The following is a 19,280-nucleotide window of genomic DNA, read 5'->3' on the forward strand; positions in this document are numbered from 1 at the left end:
GGTAGAAAAAAACAGAGAAGATCGATTAAGATACATGTGTGAAAGGCATGGAGGGTAGGCCAATAAATCGAATAATTAAAATTTAGCAGATTAACACGGCATCGAACGGAGTGATTAAATCATCAGATGATCATATGTGCAAAAAGAGATACTGGTTGTGCAAAAGAGCAGAAAAGTAAATAAATGTAAAGCAGTATGGCGGGTGAGGTAGGTAAATTGGGTGAGGTAGTTTTTACAGATGCGACTATGTACAGCTGCAGCGATCGGTTAGCTGCTCGGATGCCAATTTTTTAAAGCTTGTTGAAGCGGACGATAAAAAGTCTCCAACTTCAGCAGATTTTTTGCAATTCTATCCAAGTCGCAGGCAGCAGATAGAACTGGAAGGAAAGGCGTCACCCGCCTTCCAAATTCGAGCGTTTTGCGCTTTTAGGATGATCAGTGAGATCACACCTCTGCTGGACGCGCGTGCTGCGGGTGGTGTAGCCATCGTGACCAGTTGAACTGAGATTAAGGCCGGGCACTTTACCTAGCCAGAGCCTTGTTAGATCGACCTGGAGCCCAGTGGATCTGACGACGAACATCGTTAGCGAGGGCCACCGAGTAGGCCATAACAGGTCGCAGTTGAGTGGGCGGTCCTTCGCTAAGCCGATTATCAAGGTCGCTTTGAGTAACAAAAAGACGGAATGGCACCGGTGATAAACTGCATCCCAGTTTTGCTGTAGTTGCAGTCCTGAGCCGAGATATTGGAAGCTAATTTTGTAGAGATGACATCGCCGAAGTCGAGGAGTCCGGTAGATAGTCCCCAGTTTTTACTAGGGTTAAGTTTTTGGCCGGCCGTGAAGGTTGAAGGAGCTTTGTTGTGCGAATAGAAAGCCGACTTCTTGATTGCGATTTGTGGATTGGAGGAATGTTTCATGATAGAGTCCTGCGAGGAGAGTTTGCAGTTTCTAGCAGGACACCTACGGTCACTTATAGCATGTTCCACATATCTCTAGGTGTCGGAACCTGTCCAGGCTCCCGGTTGATGCTAGTCCGGCGTGCGGGCTGCAGGCCAACCAGCAACGGTTCTTGAAAAGCATGCATTTGGTTTTTACTAGGCGTTCAAGAGCAGGTTGTAGGCCACGCGAAGGAGTGTTGCGGATGGCATTGAAGGCTCGTTGGGGGAGGTTAGATAGCACACGTGTCCAAGGAAGGGCCGGAAGTATATTAGAAATGGCTGTCCGTCTGCGTAGAGGGTCTGGATCAGGGAAATCGCCCGCAGCAAGCAGCAACATCATTGAGTGTATAACAGAGAAAAGAGTTCGGCCGAGAACTTTGAAACCCTGCTTGGTACCCCCATAGAGGGACTGCAGAGGACCGACACATTGCCCTCCGATTGACACACTGAACTCTGTCTGCAAAGTAGTTGGGTGAACCAGGCAAGGCAGCATTGAAAACCGACGGCTACTGAGCAGTCTATGCCGATAAGAATATGGTTTGATTGACAGAAGTCGAAAGCCTTTGCGCGCCAGGTCCGATGAAGACGGGGACTGCCACGCCGAGTTCCAAGTAAGTAATGGTTCTTTTATCGATGGCGGTCTATGGAGATCCGCTTTAGTACCGTTGCAGCGCGTGCTGAGGTGCCACCCTGTGACCGGCTCGGAAAAACCGGATTGCACCAGCGGAGAAGGCTACGGCGTCTTGGATGCCGAGATGTCCAGTGAATCTGTTTGTTGGACTTGGCTTTCGAAGACCTTAGCATAGGCAGGGCAGGATGGATATAGCGTCCTGCTAACAGTTTGGGGCTCCAGGGTTTCCTCCCCTTTGAAGAGGGCGGCATGACCGCCGGCAGCCTTGCCAATCCTTGGGAATCGCAGATGATACGACAAGGAGAGGGTTGAACAGGCTGGTAATAGGCGGCGTGCCGACAATAGCGGCGCTGACAGTTTCAGACAATAGGGGCGTCCAGATTTGTCAAGCCCAGACTGATTCGTATGGGTCCAGGTTGTCCAGCCATCTTTCAGAACATCTGCTATTCTGGATATGGGTAAAGGAGAAGCTGGGGAGGCTCATTGCGAGTAGCAGCGGGGGGGGCGGGGCTGTGGCAAGGTGGAGTCGCCAGAGGAAGGCAATGGCAGCCATTCGAGAAAATGTTGTTGAAGTTTGCGCATTATCACGGAACTAGCAGTGACTAACTGATAACTAGCTAGTAGTTAGTTAGCTGGCTAGCTTCTGATGGGGGTTCCGGTTCTAAAGTATAAAAATAGCAGATCCGTACCACATTGGGTGTTGGGGGTTGCAGGAGAGTATATTCAGTCCGTAGATGGAAAGTGAGATTAAAATATAAACGGAAAAAACGAGGAAAACGATTATTTACACGGGACAAGACAAAACACACAAAACACACGTCCGACTGCTACGCCATCTTGGACTAATGTCACAATGATAATATAATTTAATAACACAAAGCTTTTCATTGTTATCATAGGCCTACAATTCATTTTCTCAAAAAATGAACATTCACATTCACACAACTAACCTCCATTCGGATATTCGAATAACTGTGCCCATCCTTAGCTGCTACAACTCTTTCCCAGAGATGTAACATTCTTTTTAATAACTTTTTGCTCTCTTCCACAGAGCTGTCCTCCCCAGGAGAAAAAACAGTTCACTATGTTGGCAGTGACTCTGTTTCCCTGAGCTGGCTTCCTTTTGACCCGGCATGGAGGTACGAGTTGACCTACTCCTGCTACACCCAAAAAGAGATCTTCTCCATCCAAGGTTCCAACAGCACTGACGTGGAAGGCTTGTACCCGGGGACAGAGTACACTTTCAGCTTCACATCAGTCACAGACGATAGGAATCACAGAGCATCGGTCACAATGTCCATGTACACAAGTAAGTGCTTTGATTCAAACATGTCCTCTTGCATTACAGAGAGAATTATGTTTAACTTGTGTTTTCATTATTTCAGTTATAATTGGATTGGGTCCTTTGTCCTTTTTGCAAAACCTGTGCCACCGGAAAAGATAAAGATAGATCATGTCAGCAGTGAATCAGTGTCTCTGAGTTGGGACAAACGTATTGGTAATCCTGAGGCATGTCTCGTGATCTGTTCCTGTGACGGAGAGGAAGTCCAAAAGATAACAACAGAATCCAACACCCTGACGTTCTCCCGTCTGAGTCCAGGTGTCAAATACTCCTTCCATGTCTCTACGGTGCTGAAAAACGGGACCCAAAGCAAGTCTGCTGTGACATATGCCCGCACAAGTGAGTGTATTAAGAATTTTCACTGTGCTACTTTGACACCAGGATGTTTTCTAATGGATTGATTGACAATCTTTCTCTTTCCCCCACAGAAACCCACCTGGAGAGCTTGCTGTTGGACCTGGGGTTGGAGCAACACTACACCGAGAATCTCGCCCTGAGCACTGTGCTGCAGATCGATGATAAGACCGTCACAGATGAACCCGCTCAGACTCTCTCAGCTCTACCATGGACTTTCTTGAAGAGGTTAATGATGGTTAATGTAACTGCAAGGAGTGTGAAATGCATTTCATCAGGAGGCGAGGAAAGTTGCGATGCTTCATTTTGCAACATAGACCTAGATCTGGAGAGTCTGGTTGATAACATGGACTCAAGTAATGTTGTAAACCCCTTAGACGTTGTTACTGCTCTCTTTCTGTGCTCTTGTTCTCTCTGACCTCCCCATGGTCTCTTTTGTCAGATTGGGTGAGTGCTCTGTGTCCAAGTCACAGATTCTGAACAAGCTACTGAGTAATCCCCAACAGTATCACGATACGTTTGTCCACCATGATATGGAATGCGGTGATAGTCCAAGGAGGATATCCAATGGATTGGTTGAGATAAGCTGGTACCTCCCAAGTGGGAAAAAAAACATTGACATTTTTAGTGAAGCTGTTGCTGTAACCAATCTGAGAGGGGATATCAGTTCCTTTGAGACCCAGTACTCCTTTCTTTGCCAGACCTCTGCAGCAGTCTTTGTGTTCTTTGACAACCTGGACAATAAGTACAAGCTACTTGTCACGACTTCTGCCAAAGTTGGTTCCTCTCCTTGTTCGCGTCTTCCTCTCCTTGTTCTAGGTCTTCTAGCCATCGCCGATCCACCTTTCATTTTCCATTTGTTTTGTCTTGTTTTCCCGCACACCTGGTTTCCATTCCCTCATTACTTGACCCTCTGTTCCCCCCATGTCTGTGTGTGGAATTGTTTGTTGTAAAGTGTATGTGCACTTCAGACTGGTTTGCCACAGGTTATTTTCAACCCGTACTTTGTTGTTCTGGGTGCAGTTTGTGTTGCATCATTAATAAACTGCTCCGGTTGGTACCCATGTATGGCACACCACAGTATAAGGAAAGACATCTTCCCTTGCAAGGGCAGATCTGGATGGAGCTGGCACGTCTAGAGAAAGAGGAATGCAGACTGCGGAAAGCTGGGGAGATGAACATTGAGACATACAAAAACTAACTGCAAGCAGAGAAAAGACAACTTAGAGAACAGCAAAGGAGGTATGACATGTCAGAGGCAATGACTTGCTTCATAAATGCAATATCAAGCACAGAGCAAGAGAGGTCCTACTTCTTGAAATGGATGCGAATGAACCTGGACAATCTGTCTCGTAAAAACCTTTCTGGCCTTAGGGAGCTGTACAAAGAAAAGTCTCAGAACTCATCTGAAACCAAAGAAGAAATTGCATACCTTGATAGACAGATTTCAAACAGTTCTTTGGGAACTGAACATTTCCTATGGGAAATTGGTCAACTGTACGAATCTGCGGTCTTACTGAGCGAAACTGAAGAGTCATGGCAACAACTGCAGCACCTGCCCAGACTATGTGCTGATTTGCTTCTGGATGGGTTTCCTCTGGAGCTGGTGGACGGAGACGCGTCCAACATACCTCTGAGATGGGTGAGTGATGTGCTGCATCAGCTCAATGTCTTGGTGCAGCCGAAGAACAAGATCCCGGTGGTAACGGTTCTGGGGGTTCAGAGCACAGGAAAGTCCACTCTACTGAACACTATGTTTGGAGTGCCGTTCGCAGTCAGTAGCGGCAGATGCACAAAAGGGGCTTTCTTGCTTCTCATCAAAGTCAAAGAATACTTCAAGAAAGAGCTGAACTGCGACTTTGTAGTGATCATCGACACAGAAGGGCTGAAGTCGCCAGAGCTGGATGACAGTTGGATGACAGCTTTGAGCACGACAACGAGCCAGCCACTCTAGTTGTTGGGCTGAGTGATGTCACAATAATCAATATTGCCATGGAGAACTCAACCGAGATGAAGGACATCCTTCAAATCGTCGTCCACGCTTTTCTCCAGATGAAAGAGGTGGGAAAGAAGCCCAAGTGTCAGTTTGTCCACCAGAACGTGGCAGATGTCTCGGCACACAACAAGAACATGAGAGACCAGAAAATCCTCTTGGAGCAATTGAACGAGATGGCCCAGGCAGCAGCCAGCATGGAAAACAAAGAAGAGAACAAGATCTTCACTGATGTAATGGAGTACAACCCAGAGACTGGTAACTGCTACATCCCTGGACTTTGGCACGGTAACCCTCCAATGGCACCTGTCAACGCTGAGTACAGAGAGTCCGTCTACGAGTAAAAAAACAAAACACGATTGAAGTCTTGGAGAAAGGTGAGGCCTCTGGAAACAACATAGCAGAGATTCTGGAACAGTCTAGTGGCTGATGCCTACATGAAGTTGTGCACTGAGTTCCACAAATGGGAATGGTCATTCAAAAAGCACATGTATAATTGGGTAACAAATGCTGAAACAAGGATCTCCAATTTTGGAACAATCACTGTGAAATCTGAGGCATCAGACATGAAAGACTTGATTGGCAAATTGAAAAACAAAGCTTTGCTTGAGCTTTCCAAATGGGAGAAGACCATGCTTGACAACTTGAACAAGTATTATGAACAAACAGGAGGCCATGTGCATGTAGTGGAGGGGTACAGAGAGGTCTTTTCCAACAGTGCAAAAAGCCTTCGACGAGAAATGGAGAACTCTGTGCTGAATCAACTTGAAGCAGCTGCTGAGATCAGACAGGGAATGAACAATCTGGACACAATAAAGAAGACCCACACAGCAAGMCTGGAAGAGAATGTTCTGGGATTAATTGAGRAATGCAGKAAGAGYAAATCTGAGAARTCRGATSRGGARCTAGAGAKAKATTTTGATCAGATGTGGAATGAAACTGTGCGGAAGTTGTCCTTCCCAGGATTGAAGAAGAAAAACATTACTGGAAAGATTTTTCGCCAGCTCCGTTCAAACATGAACCAAAAGGGAAGTTCTGTGAATGAAAMGATAKSTRGAKTAAGGCTGGAACWATGKGGAAAAGAGCCATTCAAAGTCACTCCTGATGGGTTTCTAAGGAAAGTAAAACAATTGCTTCACTTTGATCAACACACACAGAAAACCCAGTTGATGGCTGACAACCTCATAGAGACTKGCAGACAATWTGTGTTGGAGAAGGTGGAAAKGGAAACAGATTAMCATGAKAAYTATATTCTGGARATCCTAMACATGATTGAGGAAAGATTAAAAGCCWGCAAAGACCTTGAGACTGATGTCCAATTTGAAGTCTCACTAAAACTACATATCTGTGGAGTTGCAGCCAGGAAATTTCAGCAAATGCATGAACATTTCATAGAAGTCAATGACCCACGCCGATGCCTTGATCTGTACAAAGACAAGTACTGCTCTGACTTCAAAGACCTGTTCAATGAACGAGAACAGTGTCAGAAAAAAGCAGAAGAATTCACATGCCTCTGCCTCAGACCTGCAGTGGAAGAAAGTGTTAGGCATTCCTTGGGTCCAGATATTGTTGATGAAATGCTGACAGGAAAAAATGCCCTTCAATTCAGCACTTGTGCATTTTTCCAGTACTCAATCTTGAAACATTTGCTTTCAGAATTAAACTTTGAGAACTATGACAGCTATATTTGTTCGTATGAAAAGTTTGTCAAGAATTGGATATTTGATCAAATCAGGGAGCGCTTTTCAAAGGGGTAAAAAAGGTTTAAGTTGGAAGATAAACATCTGAAAGCAATCGTCAAGAAAATAATGGATGCCATCACAAAGGCCCAAACCAAGAAAAACAGCAACTTTGAGAAATTCATTCAGAACATTTGCACAGAGCTTGGAGATACACTGGTCATTCCCAAGGATGCTCTGAGTGCCTTCATGATTCTCAGTAATGCTGAACAAGAGCAGTTTGCCCACTGTCTCTTCATAGACAGAGCTGTGGATGTTTGAGGCTATATAGTGTTTGTTTTAAATGTTCTTTGTTTACAAACGTTGAAGTAAAACAAGCTTATATTTTGGGTTTTGATGGGGTACGACAGTTGAACTAAACTCATGAGGCATACGTTACTGTTTATCCTTCAAGAATCAATGGGTACATATGATTCATTCCAAAAGTCCAAAAGTGGATTTAGCAACTGCTGATTGCACCTTTAAAGCATTGGAAAACAGATTCCTCATTGATCGTTGTCAGTGCCTGCCAAGTAAACATATCAAGTTCAAGGACTGATGTATCTTTTGCAAATTTCTTTCAAGCAATGCAAAACAGAGTAAGTGACAAGTAGTTGTGGCACAGTGGTGTTTAACAGATTATCATTCCAGCCCCCATTCCAAGGCTCTTCAATTTAGAGAACATACTGCTCATGAAGCAGATGGCAAGGAACTTGTTCTGATTTTGAAAATGAACATAAACAGATTCAGAAAAATTCATATTTGAAATCTGACATTTATTCCTGCAGGTAATGTCTTTTATTAGACTATGGCCCGACACCATTGTTCATTATATTTCAATTCCTATTTGAGGTAGAGGCTCTCACTTGATGCTAAAAGACTATGAGGCTTTTTTCTGCCTGTTCTTTTGTGATCAATTTCCAGGCAGGTGGTGTTATTGCTGGGAGTGCGTCAAACTTTTTGGCAAATTCATTGTTGAATTTTGCCATCACATATTTCCAGTAGTCCGAGGCCTCGATGCTGGGATCGGCCCGGGATATGCCAGTTGGGGAAAATTTCTCTGTACTTTTTGTAAGGATGGTATTTTTGTTTTGTCTCGTAGCATTGGAATTGTTGCTCACTGAACACAGAGGAGCAGATATCAGTCACGAGTTTCCTTGAGTACACAAACCTGTACTGGCCCAGACCCTGTGGTCTGTGTATTGAGGCATAGTGGTCTGCGTGGGCCTCTCCTCCTGTCTCGCACGGTGCCTTGCAGAATGGACATTGCTTCCCACAGCCAAACACTCTTTCGAAAAGAACATTCTGTGGTTTAATCCTCAATTGTTCCAGTTTCCTCTGTGCATCCACTCCCTCTTGGAACTTGGTCCTCAGGGATTGTTCCATTTCTTCAGATGTTTGTATGAATAGCAGCCATTTAATGTTTGGGTTCTTACAGTATGTGGTGGATGGGATTTATATTTCATTTTTCTGTAACATTCATTGGTTTTGGTAAAATCAAGCATTGGTCTGACTTTTTTATTTTTTACTTACACTTATGTGATTCAGGAAAGTGTTGAGAAACAATTACATTTGAAAATGGTGGTGTTCTCTGAGACTATAATTATAGTCTATTGCATTATTGTCCCTATGAAATATCAGTACTATTGTAGTAGCTTAATATTTGGATTAGATTGTGTAGTTACTTACAATACTGTAACTGAAGTACACACACAATCATCTTGATGCCTCTTACTGTATAAGTAGTTCCCACCAAATATATTCCATAATCAACTAATCACTTTCTTATATAATATATAAATGAAAAATCATCTTAACAGTTTGTCATTGAACTGGTCCAGTTTGTTGACGTGTTGCAGTCAACACTCTGGCTATGAATGTCTTTTAACAAAGTAGGCTACACCAACTGTAGTGAAAGTTCCTATGTAAAATGTATTCAATTATTATATACGTATTTAGAGAAAAATAGGTTCCATTGAATACAACACAAAAGACGATGTAATAAATATACTGGACTACCAGCTGAATGTATCAAATCAAGTAGCTTTTTATTGCAGTGGTAGCACAAACATGGCACAGTCATGAGAGAATGAAAAAACAAAAGGCTGACAACTTGAGTTTCATTCATCATATTTCCTGTGAGACGTATGTTGCAATTGTACATGGTCATTGTCAAGTAAACTTAAAATGTTTTTCAATTTAAATAAACCATTATCTTCAGAAATATCTTGGATATACTTTGGATGTTTTTGTTGATTTTCTTGTTGTTGGTTCGTTTCTTTTAATGACCAAAGTAAAATGCTTTCTGATTCAGAGCAAGAGGTTAGAAATGGTATGCATTAATATTAGCCCATCCGGATATGAGCTATTGTTACGAATCCCTTTGGCCCGACAATCTAGGGGGGATGGTAATGGGACCCGTAACACAACTCATGCAAATTATTATAGTGACAACGTAACAGTGAGAACAAAAATAACCACAGACAACTAAATTACTACCGTCAAACACTCAAGGTTTATTTAAAAACACACGGTAATGGGGGGAGCAGGAAAAGGGGCTGAGCGGGACCCAAGGAATGAAAGAATAATCCAAAAACACCCCTAAGCTAGACTAGCCTATTTCACAAACAGCTAACTAACTAACCAAAAATACAGGGGGTGGTCCGCCCAGTTCTAACTAGTGTTTATATAACAAAGTTTACCTACGGGTAGTGTATGCCCAAGGGCGACTTGGGTAACCAGGGCGTCTGGTTACCCCCTTTTCCCACCATCAAACAAACACTCAAACACCAAAACAATACTCACAGGTGGGGACAAAGTGACATGTAGATGCAAACCACACAAGCGATCTACAGACAGAAGGCATTTACAAAAGAGATTGAGCTGGGGAGAAAACAACTGACAGGGATTTTAAACCAAGGGAAAGGGACTGTGATTGGGTAAGGGAAAAGGAGCAGGTGTCTTCTGATTAGCGACTGATTGATGACTGATTGGGGAATGATTATTGTCACCTGTGAGTAGGGGAGAAGGAGAGAAAAGAAATACACAGGATACACACAGAACACTTGTATCCGTAACACTCCCACCTTACAAGAGCAACCCCTGGGGGATGCGAAACACAGTATTTACAAAACGTACAAACAATCATAATTCTCAACACTCGAGACAAAGCACTGCCAACACATTCTCAGAAACCTTTTTATGCTTTAATCTCCAAATTAATAATCTGTACAATAAGGGCCCACGCATTAGGCGCTGGTTCTGATTGTACATGCGGTGGAGAAACACTAAGGGTTGCGTGGTCGCGTATATACAATTCATGGCAGGGCACGGAACAATGTACGCAACCTAAGTACTGCAGAGCCACACAACAAAGCAAGAGCTTCCTGTTCTCTTTGTGGCATAACTTGTCTGACATTTGTTAAACTTCCGAGAAAAAATAACACACTGGATGATTCCACTCCACTCTGTCCTGCTGCAGTAAGAACAGCACCAGCCCTCTGGCACTAGCACTATCTCAAGTTGAAAGGTTTTTCAAAATCCGGAGCAGCAAGTACAGGGTATTACCCAGAGGGCTTTCGCAGATTCAAAAAGCTATTTTACAATCCGGAGACCACACAAATGATTTTAGCCGGACGAGCAAATCGTCAATGGAGCAACTACCGCAGAGAAATTTTGAACAAGAAACTACGGTAGTAGCCCACCATCCCTAAAAAGCGGCGGTAGCTGTCGTCTGGTGGTAGGTGGCGGGAAATGCAGTTATAGGCCAACACGCTTGGCATCAACAGGGCGCACTCTGTCCATGGCGACCTCTTTGCCAGAATAAGTACAGTAGCTTTTCCAAACTCGCACTTGCCAAGTTCAGGGTTAGCGAAGCAGCTGCCAACCGTTCACATACTACCCCTGAGAGAGTCAACATGATCTGACTAACTCAGACGAATAAATCACCAGATCATCAAGATAAGCACTACAGTTGGGTCTCCAGCTAATACGGAGTTAACCAGTCGTTGGAAAGTGGCTGGTGCATTTCGCATCCAAAAGCCATGCTGAGTACTGTAGGAAGTTGTCTGGGGTTACAAAGGCAGAAATCTCCGAACCACGTGAAGTTAAACGGAACCTGCCAGTAACCTTGTTAAGAGGTCCAACTTTGTAACATACTTAGCAGCTCCAATAGTGTCGATCAACCATCGGTCCAGTTCTGGGTAATGGGAACGAATCTGCATTGTGACACGAATTAACCTTTTCGATAATACCGTGCAATAACCTGGACGTACCATCAGGTTAGTGAAACCCAGAATGCAAGGAGAACTCCAAGGGCCTTGAACTTGGCGTAGCTCAGGTCCATTCCCAACAAATTATGTCATCTCAACCCTCAATTCATCCCTTTTGGAACGTTGATACGATAGGGGTTTGCTTGATAGGTGTAGGCATTCTCGCAACATATATGTCATGTTCGGCAACACGTTGTGGAGTAGGAACCGCATTAAAAGCGACATGGAAAACTGTGTAGTAAGCCTCACAACATTGTCGGCCTGTCCGTACCGTGTAAATAACCAGACCTGACTGGAAGACAACAAGCTAATTTCTAGTTGGCAATCTAACGCACCTGGCTGCGAGTATGGCACTTAATCATCTCCCTCAACATTATGCATATACAAGTCCACTACGATACAGCTAAGAAGCCAGCGGGACAGCCGACCTTCCTCTGTTTGAACTATCCGGACTTGGTGATCGGGTCGCGGTGTGGTATGTCTTATAACTATGTATGTGCACACACGAATGGCGTTTTCTATCAGGCTTTGAAGCGCATAATCAATTTCACTATATTTCTTCTCAATGAAATAAGGAACAAACGAAACGAAGCTTGACAGTGAAGATCCTGGCACAGCCAATAACACCAGTACTGTTAGTCACTGGCTGTAATGGACGAGAAACAGCCTCTTTATCATAGTGTCTTTTCATGCTCCTTTGGGAGGAAGACAGAGCTTCCTTTGCAAGAGCACAGGCTTGGTGTAGGCGCTCCCGAAAGCGGACTAACGTAGTCCAACACATTTTCATCTCCTGTACACAACTCTTGGGACAAAAAACTGTTCTTTAAGAACTTTCATTGGTCCTCTCACTGTGTGACCAAACACTAGTTCAGCCGGGCTGAAACCTAGGGATCTCCTGTACAGTTTCACGAGCAGCAAACAAAACTAGAGGAACTCCCTCATCCCAATCTTTCTCAGATTCTAAACAATATTTACTTAGCATAGACTTCAGTGTCTGATGCCATCTTTCAAGCGCACCCTGAGACTCTGGTGATAGGCGCTTGACACACGGTGCGTAATTGATAAGGATTTTAACACCTGCTTGAAAAGCTTGGACAGGAAATTGGTACCTTGATCACTTTGTTACCACCTTAGGTAATCCGAATGTCGTGAAGAATTTAATTAAGGCTTTACTCACTACCGGGGCTGTAATCCTTCGCAGAGGAATGGCCTCGGGGTATCTTGTTGCCATACACATAATTGTCAACAGAAACTGGTTACCCGATTTTGTCTTCGGTAACGGTCCACACAATCAACACCACATGTCGAATGGTTCACCTATGACAGGTATTGGACAAAGAGGAGCGGGAGAATAACCTGATTTGGTTTTCCTGTTATCTGACATGTGTGGCATGTACGACAGTACTGAGCCACATCTTGTTTTAAACCTGGCCAAAAGAAATGCGAAGAATCCGATCATAAGTTTTTGTGATTCCTAAATGACCAGACCACTGTGATCATGAGCAAGGATAACACATTTTGTCGAAAGGCTGTAGGAATCACTATTTGGTAAACAGCATTCCAATCTCCGCCTGCGTCATCATGGGATGTCCATTTACGCATGAGGAGATTACCCTCAATGAAGTAAGCCACGTTCTTCTTCTTTACCTCTTCCAATGAGACAACACTAGAAAAACATTTAGCAAGCTTGGTGTCAACCTTTTGGTTAGCAACCAGCTGCTCACGAGTGACTGGTACTGTATTGCATCAGCAATAAGTTCTACATTCTTCTCTTCTTTCCTGGGCTGTTTGTCAGAGGTGATCAGCTTCCCAGAGGTAGCACACAACCCATCCTCTTGGTCATCCTCTTGAACAGAACAGTTTTCGACAAATCTATCACGTCATTCTCTTGTCGTGCCTGAGCACGAGTGACAGCACAAGTGGGGAACACATGTGGATAAACTCTGTGCAGCTCATTGGAGAGAGAGTGGTCACTTTTATCCATTACCTCCAAAACGGGTACTACCTTTCCTCCGGCAATATCGTTACCCATTATAAAGGTCACACCTTTTACTGGCAACATAGGACGTACCCCCACTCTGAATATTCCACTGATTAACTCAGAGTGTACTTTCACAAAGTGCAATGGCACTGGAACAAAACCCATTTCAATACCTGAACTAACACACTGGAACCACAGTATGTATCGTCGGATAAGGGCAACACATCAGACAATATAAACGACTGCGCCGCACCAGTATCTCTAAGGATTTTAACCGGACGCTGAGACGCTTCGTCATTCGCTAGGGACACAACCCTCGAAAATGAACGGTTCATAACTACGGTCGGGGACTGGGTCTTTCAAAATACATTTACCCTTAGGCACCTGTTCCGTTTCAGACCTCACAACCGTACGAATTAGACCAACCCTGTTGGTGGCTTGGCACGAAGAGGCATCCCTTGTTTACGTTTTATCAGGAAGCAATCATTAATCATATGTCCCACCTTATGACAATAGAACAGGGAGCTCATTTTTCTGGCGTGCTTGATATACTGCTGGCCGACTAGGGCTATAAGTAGGCAATCTGTAACTCTACTCTCAGTAGAGCCGAAAACACACTCTTGTGCGTCAACACAAACTCGTCTGCCAACACAGACGCTTCTGACAGGGAGGCTACTTTCTGTTCGTTTAGGTACACTACAATGCGTTCAGGTAAGCAATTTTTAAACTCTTCCAACAAATTAACTCCCGGAGAGAGTTAAAATCAGTTACCTTGCTAGCAGCATGCCATTTATCAAACAGATTTCCCTTCTCTCTAGCAAATTCCACATAAGTCTTACTAGAAGACTTCTTATGAGACCTAAATCTCTGTCGGTATGCCTCAGGCACAAGCTCATAGGCGCGAAGAAACAGTAGCTTTGACCACTTCATAATTTAAACTGTCTTCAAGAGGTAGCGCTGACAAAACCTCTTGGGCTTTACCAGTTAATTTACACTGAAGTAATAGGCACCATACCTCTTTAGGCCATTTCAAGGCTACGGCTATACGTTCAAATACACAAAAATAGGAGTCAACCTGACTCTCTGAACAAAGGTACTAAGGCAATCTGCCTACTAATGTCAAAAGTGTTGGGAGCTCTAGTTGGTGAGGAAGGCTCACTAACAGTCACTGCAGGAACGAAGGCTAGCCTCGCTGTCTCTGCCTCCAGTTCCATCTGGCGCATTTTTAACTCCATCTGCCGCTGTTCTCGTTCTTTTTCTGCCTCAATTTTACACATCTCCATTTTTAACTCCATCTGCCGCTGTTCTGCGCCTCAATTTTACACATCTCCAATTGGAGAGTCTCTCGCCTAATTTGGGCTCTCCTCTTCCGCCTCCAGTTGGAACTGTATTGACCGGCCATCCCTCCTGGTATCACCGGTTGACTGTGGGGAGAGTGGATCAAAACGGGGCAATGTGGCTGGAGCTTTAGCCTCGCCCTCAGACACCACTGGGCTTAGAGGAGCAGCAACATCCCCTACAGGGGTAGTAGCTCAGGCAGCGGTAATACAAGCACCTGTTCTTCAACAAAACATTCAACACTAATTGTTAACCTCCGCTTTAACTACATTCTGTGGAATCAATACTGAATAATGGTCAGCCAAGGTCATTAAATCAACTCTACGAACACCTATCAAAACCTCCCACGAAGGGTTATCCAAAAAGGACTTCAAATCAAATGTAGCCATTTTTAAATACTACACAGAGCCAACAAATAGCAAACACCAATTCTACTTTAGCTATAACGTTCAACACTGAACTAGACCACTAAAACAATCTGCACAAGCGGTATGGGTGTCAGTAATGACAGATCCCGGATGAGCCCCCACTTATGTTACGAATCCTTTGCCCGACAATCTAGGGGGATGGTAATGGGACCCGTACACAAACTCATGCAAACTTATTATTATAGTGACAACGTAACAGTGAGAACAAAAATAACCACAGACAACTAAATTACTACCGTCAAACACTCAAGGTTTATTTAAAAACACACGGTAATGGGGGGAGCAGGAAAAGGGGCTGAGCGGGACCCAAGGAATGAAAGAATAATCCAAAAACACCCCTAAGCTAGACTAGCCTATTTCACAAACAGCTAACTAACTAACCAAAAATACAGGGGGTGGTCCGCCCAGTTCTAACTAGTGTTTATATAACAAAGTTTACCTACGGGTAGTGTATGCCCAAGGGCGACTTGGGTAACCAGGGCGTCTGGTTACCCCCTTTTCCCACCATCAAACAAACACTCAAACACCAAAACAATACTCACAGGTGGGGACAAAGTGACATGTAGATGCAAACCACACAAGCGATCTACAGACAGAAGGCATTTACAAAAGAGATTGAGCTGGGGAGAAAACAACTGACAGGGRTTTTAAACCAAGGGAAAGGGACTGTGATTGGGTAAGGGAAAAGGAGCAGGTGTCTTCTGATTAGCGACTGATTGATGACTGATTGGGGAATGATGATGGTCACCTGTGAGTAGGGGAGAAGGAGAGAAAAGAAATACACAGGATACACACAGAACACTTGTATCCGTAACAGCTATATTGAGGGCGTTGTTGGACGTATACAGGTCAGAGTTCATCCAAAAGGAGACATACTCCAGTCCTGGGGCACAGTGTATCTTGTAGGGGCATGTTTTTTTATTTAACTAGGCAAGTCAGTTTCTTATTTACAATGACGGCCTAGGAACAGTGAGTTAACTGCCTTGTTCAGGAGCAGAACGACAGATGTTTATCTTGTCAGCTCGGGGATTTGATCTAGCAACCTTTCGGTTACACGCCCAATGCTCTAACCACTAGGCTACCTGCCACCCCAACAGTAGTACACTGTTAAAATGAAGTGTTTTGTAACACTAAAACTAGTGGCAACTAAGCTGTCACCACCTTAAAGACGACGAAACCTTAACTTGGCTGGAGTATTGAAACACATGGTTGTGAGGGTATTGGGGCAGATTTAAGATGTACTGAAACATTCATCCTGAGGGGTTCTCAAACATGACATGGTGTGTGGTAACACCACATAATTAAGAGTTGTGCAACACCTTTCAGAGTCTGGGCGCACAAACCCAGAAAAGGTTGAAAACACCTGGTGTTTCGAGTCCTGTGTAATGCAGAATTAGATCCTTCTTCTGGAGTTTCCAAATACTGTAAATGGGAGACCCTCATCTTATTGTATATTCCCTACTCTTATATGGTGTGCTGATAAACTCCTCATTGGTAATTCCAAAAGGTCAAATGTACCGTATTATGCTCAAACAAAGGACACAAGAAGAGATCGTTTTGTGAAAACACAAATTAAGTTTGTTCAGAATAATAATTAATGTGTACAAAATCACTTTTTCCAAGACATGATTTTGAAGCTTCAAATGCTTTGTCTTTTATTTGCAAATGATCAAATGACCAAAAATTAACAGGTCTTTCACATTTGTATATTGATAAAGTAAGTTCAACGATATTTGAGGTATTTATCATATTAATATTCTTCCAAATCAACAGAAATATGTCATTATATTTCACATCCATGGAAAATAAATACCGGCAATGAATGCTAATATTAGCAGTATCACTTATACAAAACTTGTTAGCAGTAGCGAGAAGGGCTTACCAAGAAAAACTTTCAAAAGGACAAATTTGAGGCAGAAAGGAGTTGGAGAACTCAACAAAACAAATGTAGAGATTCATTTCTTTATTTAGCTTACTTTAATCCATTGTACAGGAGGAGAACATGTGACTGTCGTTTCGATGTCCAGCTGACGTCTTCCTCAGTGACCTGACCATTGCACTTAGCTCTTATTTATAGCCTAGTTGCCCATTGAGTCAACAATGTAAGAAAATAATATGATTCAAGGTAAACGGCAAATTATAGCACAACAAAAATACTAAGAGAAATCATGTCTCTTAGGCCAATTTCAAAATAAATTATAAACTGGGTGGTTCGAACCCTGAATGCTGATTAGCTGTCAGCCGTGGTATATCAGACCGTATACCACGGGTATGACAAAACATGTATTTTTACTGCTCGTTATGTTGGTAACCATTTTATAATAGCAATAAGGCCCCTCGGGAGTTTGTGGTATATGGCCAATATACTACGGCTAAGCGCTGTATCCAGGCACTCCGCATTGTGCCGTGCATAAGAACAGCCCTTAGTCGTAGTATATTGGCCATATACCAGACCCCCTTGTGCCTTATTGCTTAAGTATATACATAGGTGATATGTGAAACCGGAGACACAGAGACCCAAACAAAATCAAGGCAACATTATAGAACAAAAAAAATATTGTTTAGCCCATTAGGATCCAGGGTGTCTAAGGGGTACTACCAGAAGACCTCTGTTTTAGTTTACGTAAGATGCCACTTCCTCTTGGTGACATTTGTCTGTCTTCTATGGCTACAATGCGCAGGGAGGAAGGTGAGCCATGGTTGGCTTCTATGCAGTGGCGCGCAATATGAAAGAGGTCCTTGTTTTAATTACGAATAGCAGCCATATGTTCTGTTAGCAGTAGCACTTATACAAACGTCAGCCCAGAGCTCAATACGATCACCAGTCATCCATTATGTCCTGCCCTGAGTCTTTATATTCAGATGATGATACATGGCATGGAAGGTTGTTCAGATGGATTGAATCACAGTACAGTTGAGTTAGATGCTTGGCTTTGGTTAGGATTGGTCAGTCGGTGGGTAACATAGTATGTATGTTTTTCTGCAGGGAGACAGAAATAGCAATAACAAGCAATAATGATAGTACATGAGTGCATAATTATGCTATAATATTAAGAAATTGCAATGTGAGTATACAATTTGTTGGAGCCAATTTGGGTGTATCTTGTATTATGGTCATTTTTGGGTAATTACACTCCAGATGCAGATAAATGGTGGTGGTAACACACCAGGGGATCTATAAACACACAGATGTTTGAAAGTATGGCATGTGTGGAGGGTGCGAGAGCTCACGGATCTTACCGCAATCAAACCAATGCAAATGAATGCAAGAAAACGCAAGAAACGCCAAACAAGATACAAAGGATCGCTACAGTCAACTCTACGGATCAACAGTCATTAATTAATTCATTTATTCAAGGTAACCACTATTGTTATGTTTGAGGTGCGTAAAGAACAAGTCTAATTGCTACCTTCCACTCACTGACATTGGCTACTTAGAATTCTTATATTTTTCCAAAGCAAATTGTCATAACAATTATTAAACATGAATAGAAATATGCAAAATGCCTACATGATTAAGCTATGCAAATATAGCAACAAGATAACAATATGAATACCACAATTAGGATGCAATAACATGTTGTGTGGTAGGCCAATGCTAGAACAGGCTAAATTGGAAGTGGAATTTCTTGTAGCATATAACATGTGGTGTGGTAGGCCAATGCTAGAACAGGCTAAATTGGCAGTGATATTCAGTGTTTAACATGTGGGTCACACATCAAAGCTCATAAAGCTAGTAGGCAAACAGGCCTTCATTTGTATAAAAAAAACAAGTGGGTAAAGGGGTAAACAAGGACGTGTCAATTAATATAGCATCATGAAAACTGACACAATGCCCACTTAACCCAGAGCCACACCAATATGTCGGAGGAAACACTGCACACCTGGCGATGTGTCAGCATGCACTGTGCCCAGCCCACCACAGGAGTCGCTAGTGTGCAATGGGACAAGGACATCCCTGCCGGCCAAACCCTCCGAAGACCCAAATGATGCTGTAAAAATCGCTGGGTCAATTGTGCGCCGCCCCATATGTCTCCCGGTAGCGGCTGGCTGCGACAGAGCCTGGACTCAAACCCAGAATCTCTAGTGGCACAGCTAGCACTGGCACTACGATGCAGTGCCTTAGACCACTACGCCACTCAGGAGGTCAAAATTAGTCCTGTTTAAAAAAAAAATATTTGTAAAACATATGTACGAGTGACATTACATACAACTGCAACTTGAAAAACATTATAATCTTGTGGCTAGCAAGTAGCAACTAACGTCAGCTAAGCATAGCTAGTAATG

The 19,280-nt window shown here is 43.4% G+C and overlaps 1 protein-coding gene and 1 pseudogene across 1 annotated transcript; both read left to right on the plus strand.

Annotated features, from left to right (window-relative positions):
- Positions 1–4,134, plus strand: part of LOC112075461 (up-regulator of cell proliferation-like) — an 11,942-nt pseudogene extending 7,808 nt beyond the window's left edge.
- A 221-nt stretch (positions 4,135–4,355) lies between these two features.
- Positions 4,356–5,601, plus strand: LOC139022486 (up-regulator of cell proliferation-like). Its single transcript, XM_070440921.1, is given in 2 exon segments — positions 4,356–5,176; positions 5,179–5,601. Coding segments are annotated over 2 exon segments (1,086 nt in total). The 5' UTR covers positions 4,356–4,513.
- The last annotated feature ends 13,679 nt before the right edge of the window (positions 5,602–19,280 follow it).

The sequence above is a fragment of the Salvelinus sp. IW2-2015 genome, unplaced genomic scaffold (assembly GCF_002910315.2).
Source record: "Salvelinus sp. IW2-2015 unplaced genomic scaffold, ASM291031v2 Un_scaffold3178, whole genome shotgun sequence".
In the NCBI taxonomy this organism is placed as follows: domain Eukaryota; kingdom Metazoa; phylum Chordata; class Actinopteri; order Salmoniformes; family Salmonidae; genus Salvelinus; species Salvelinus sp. IW2-2015.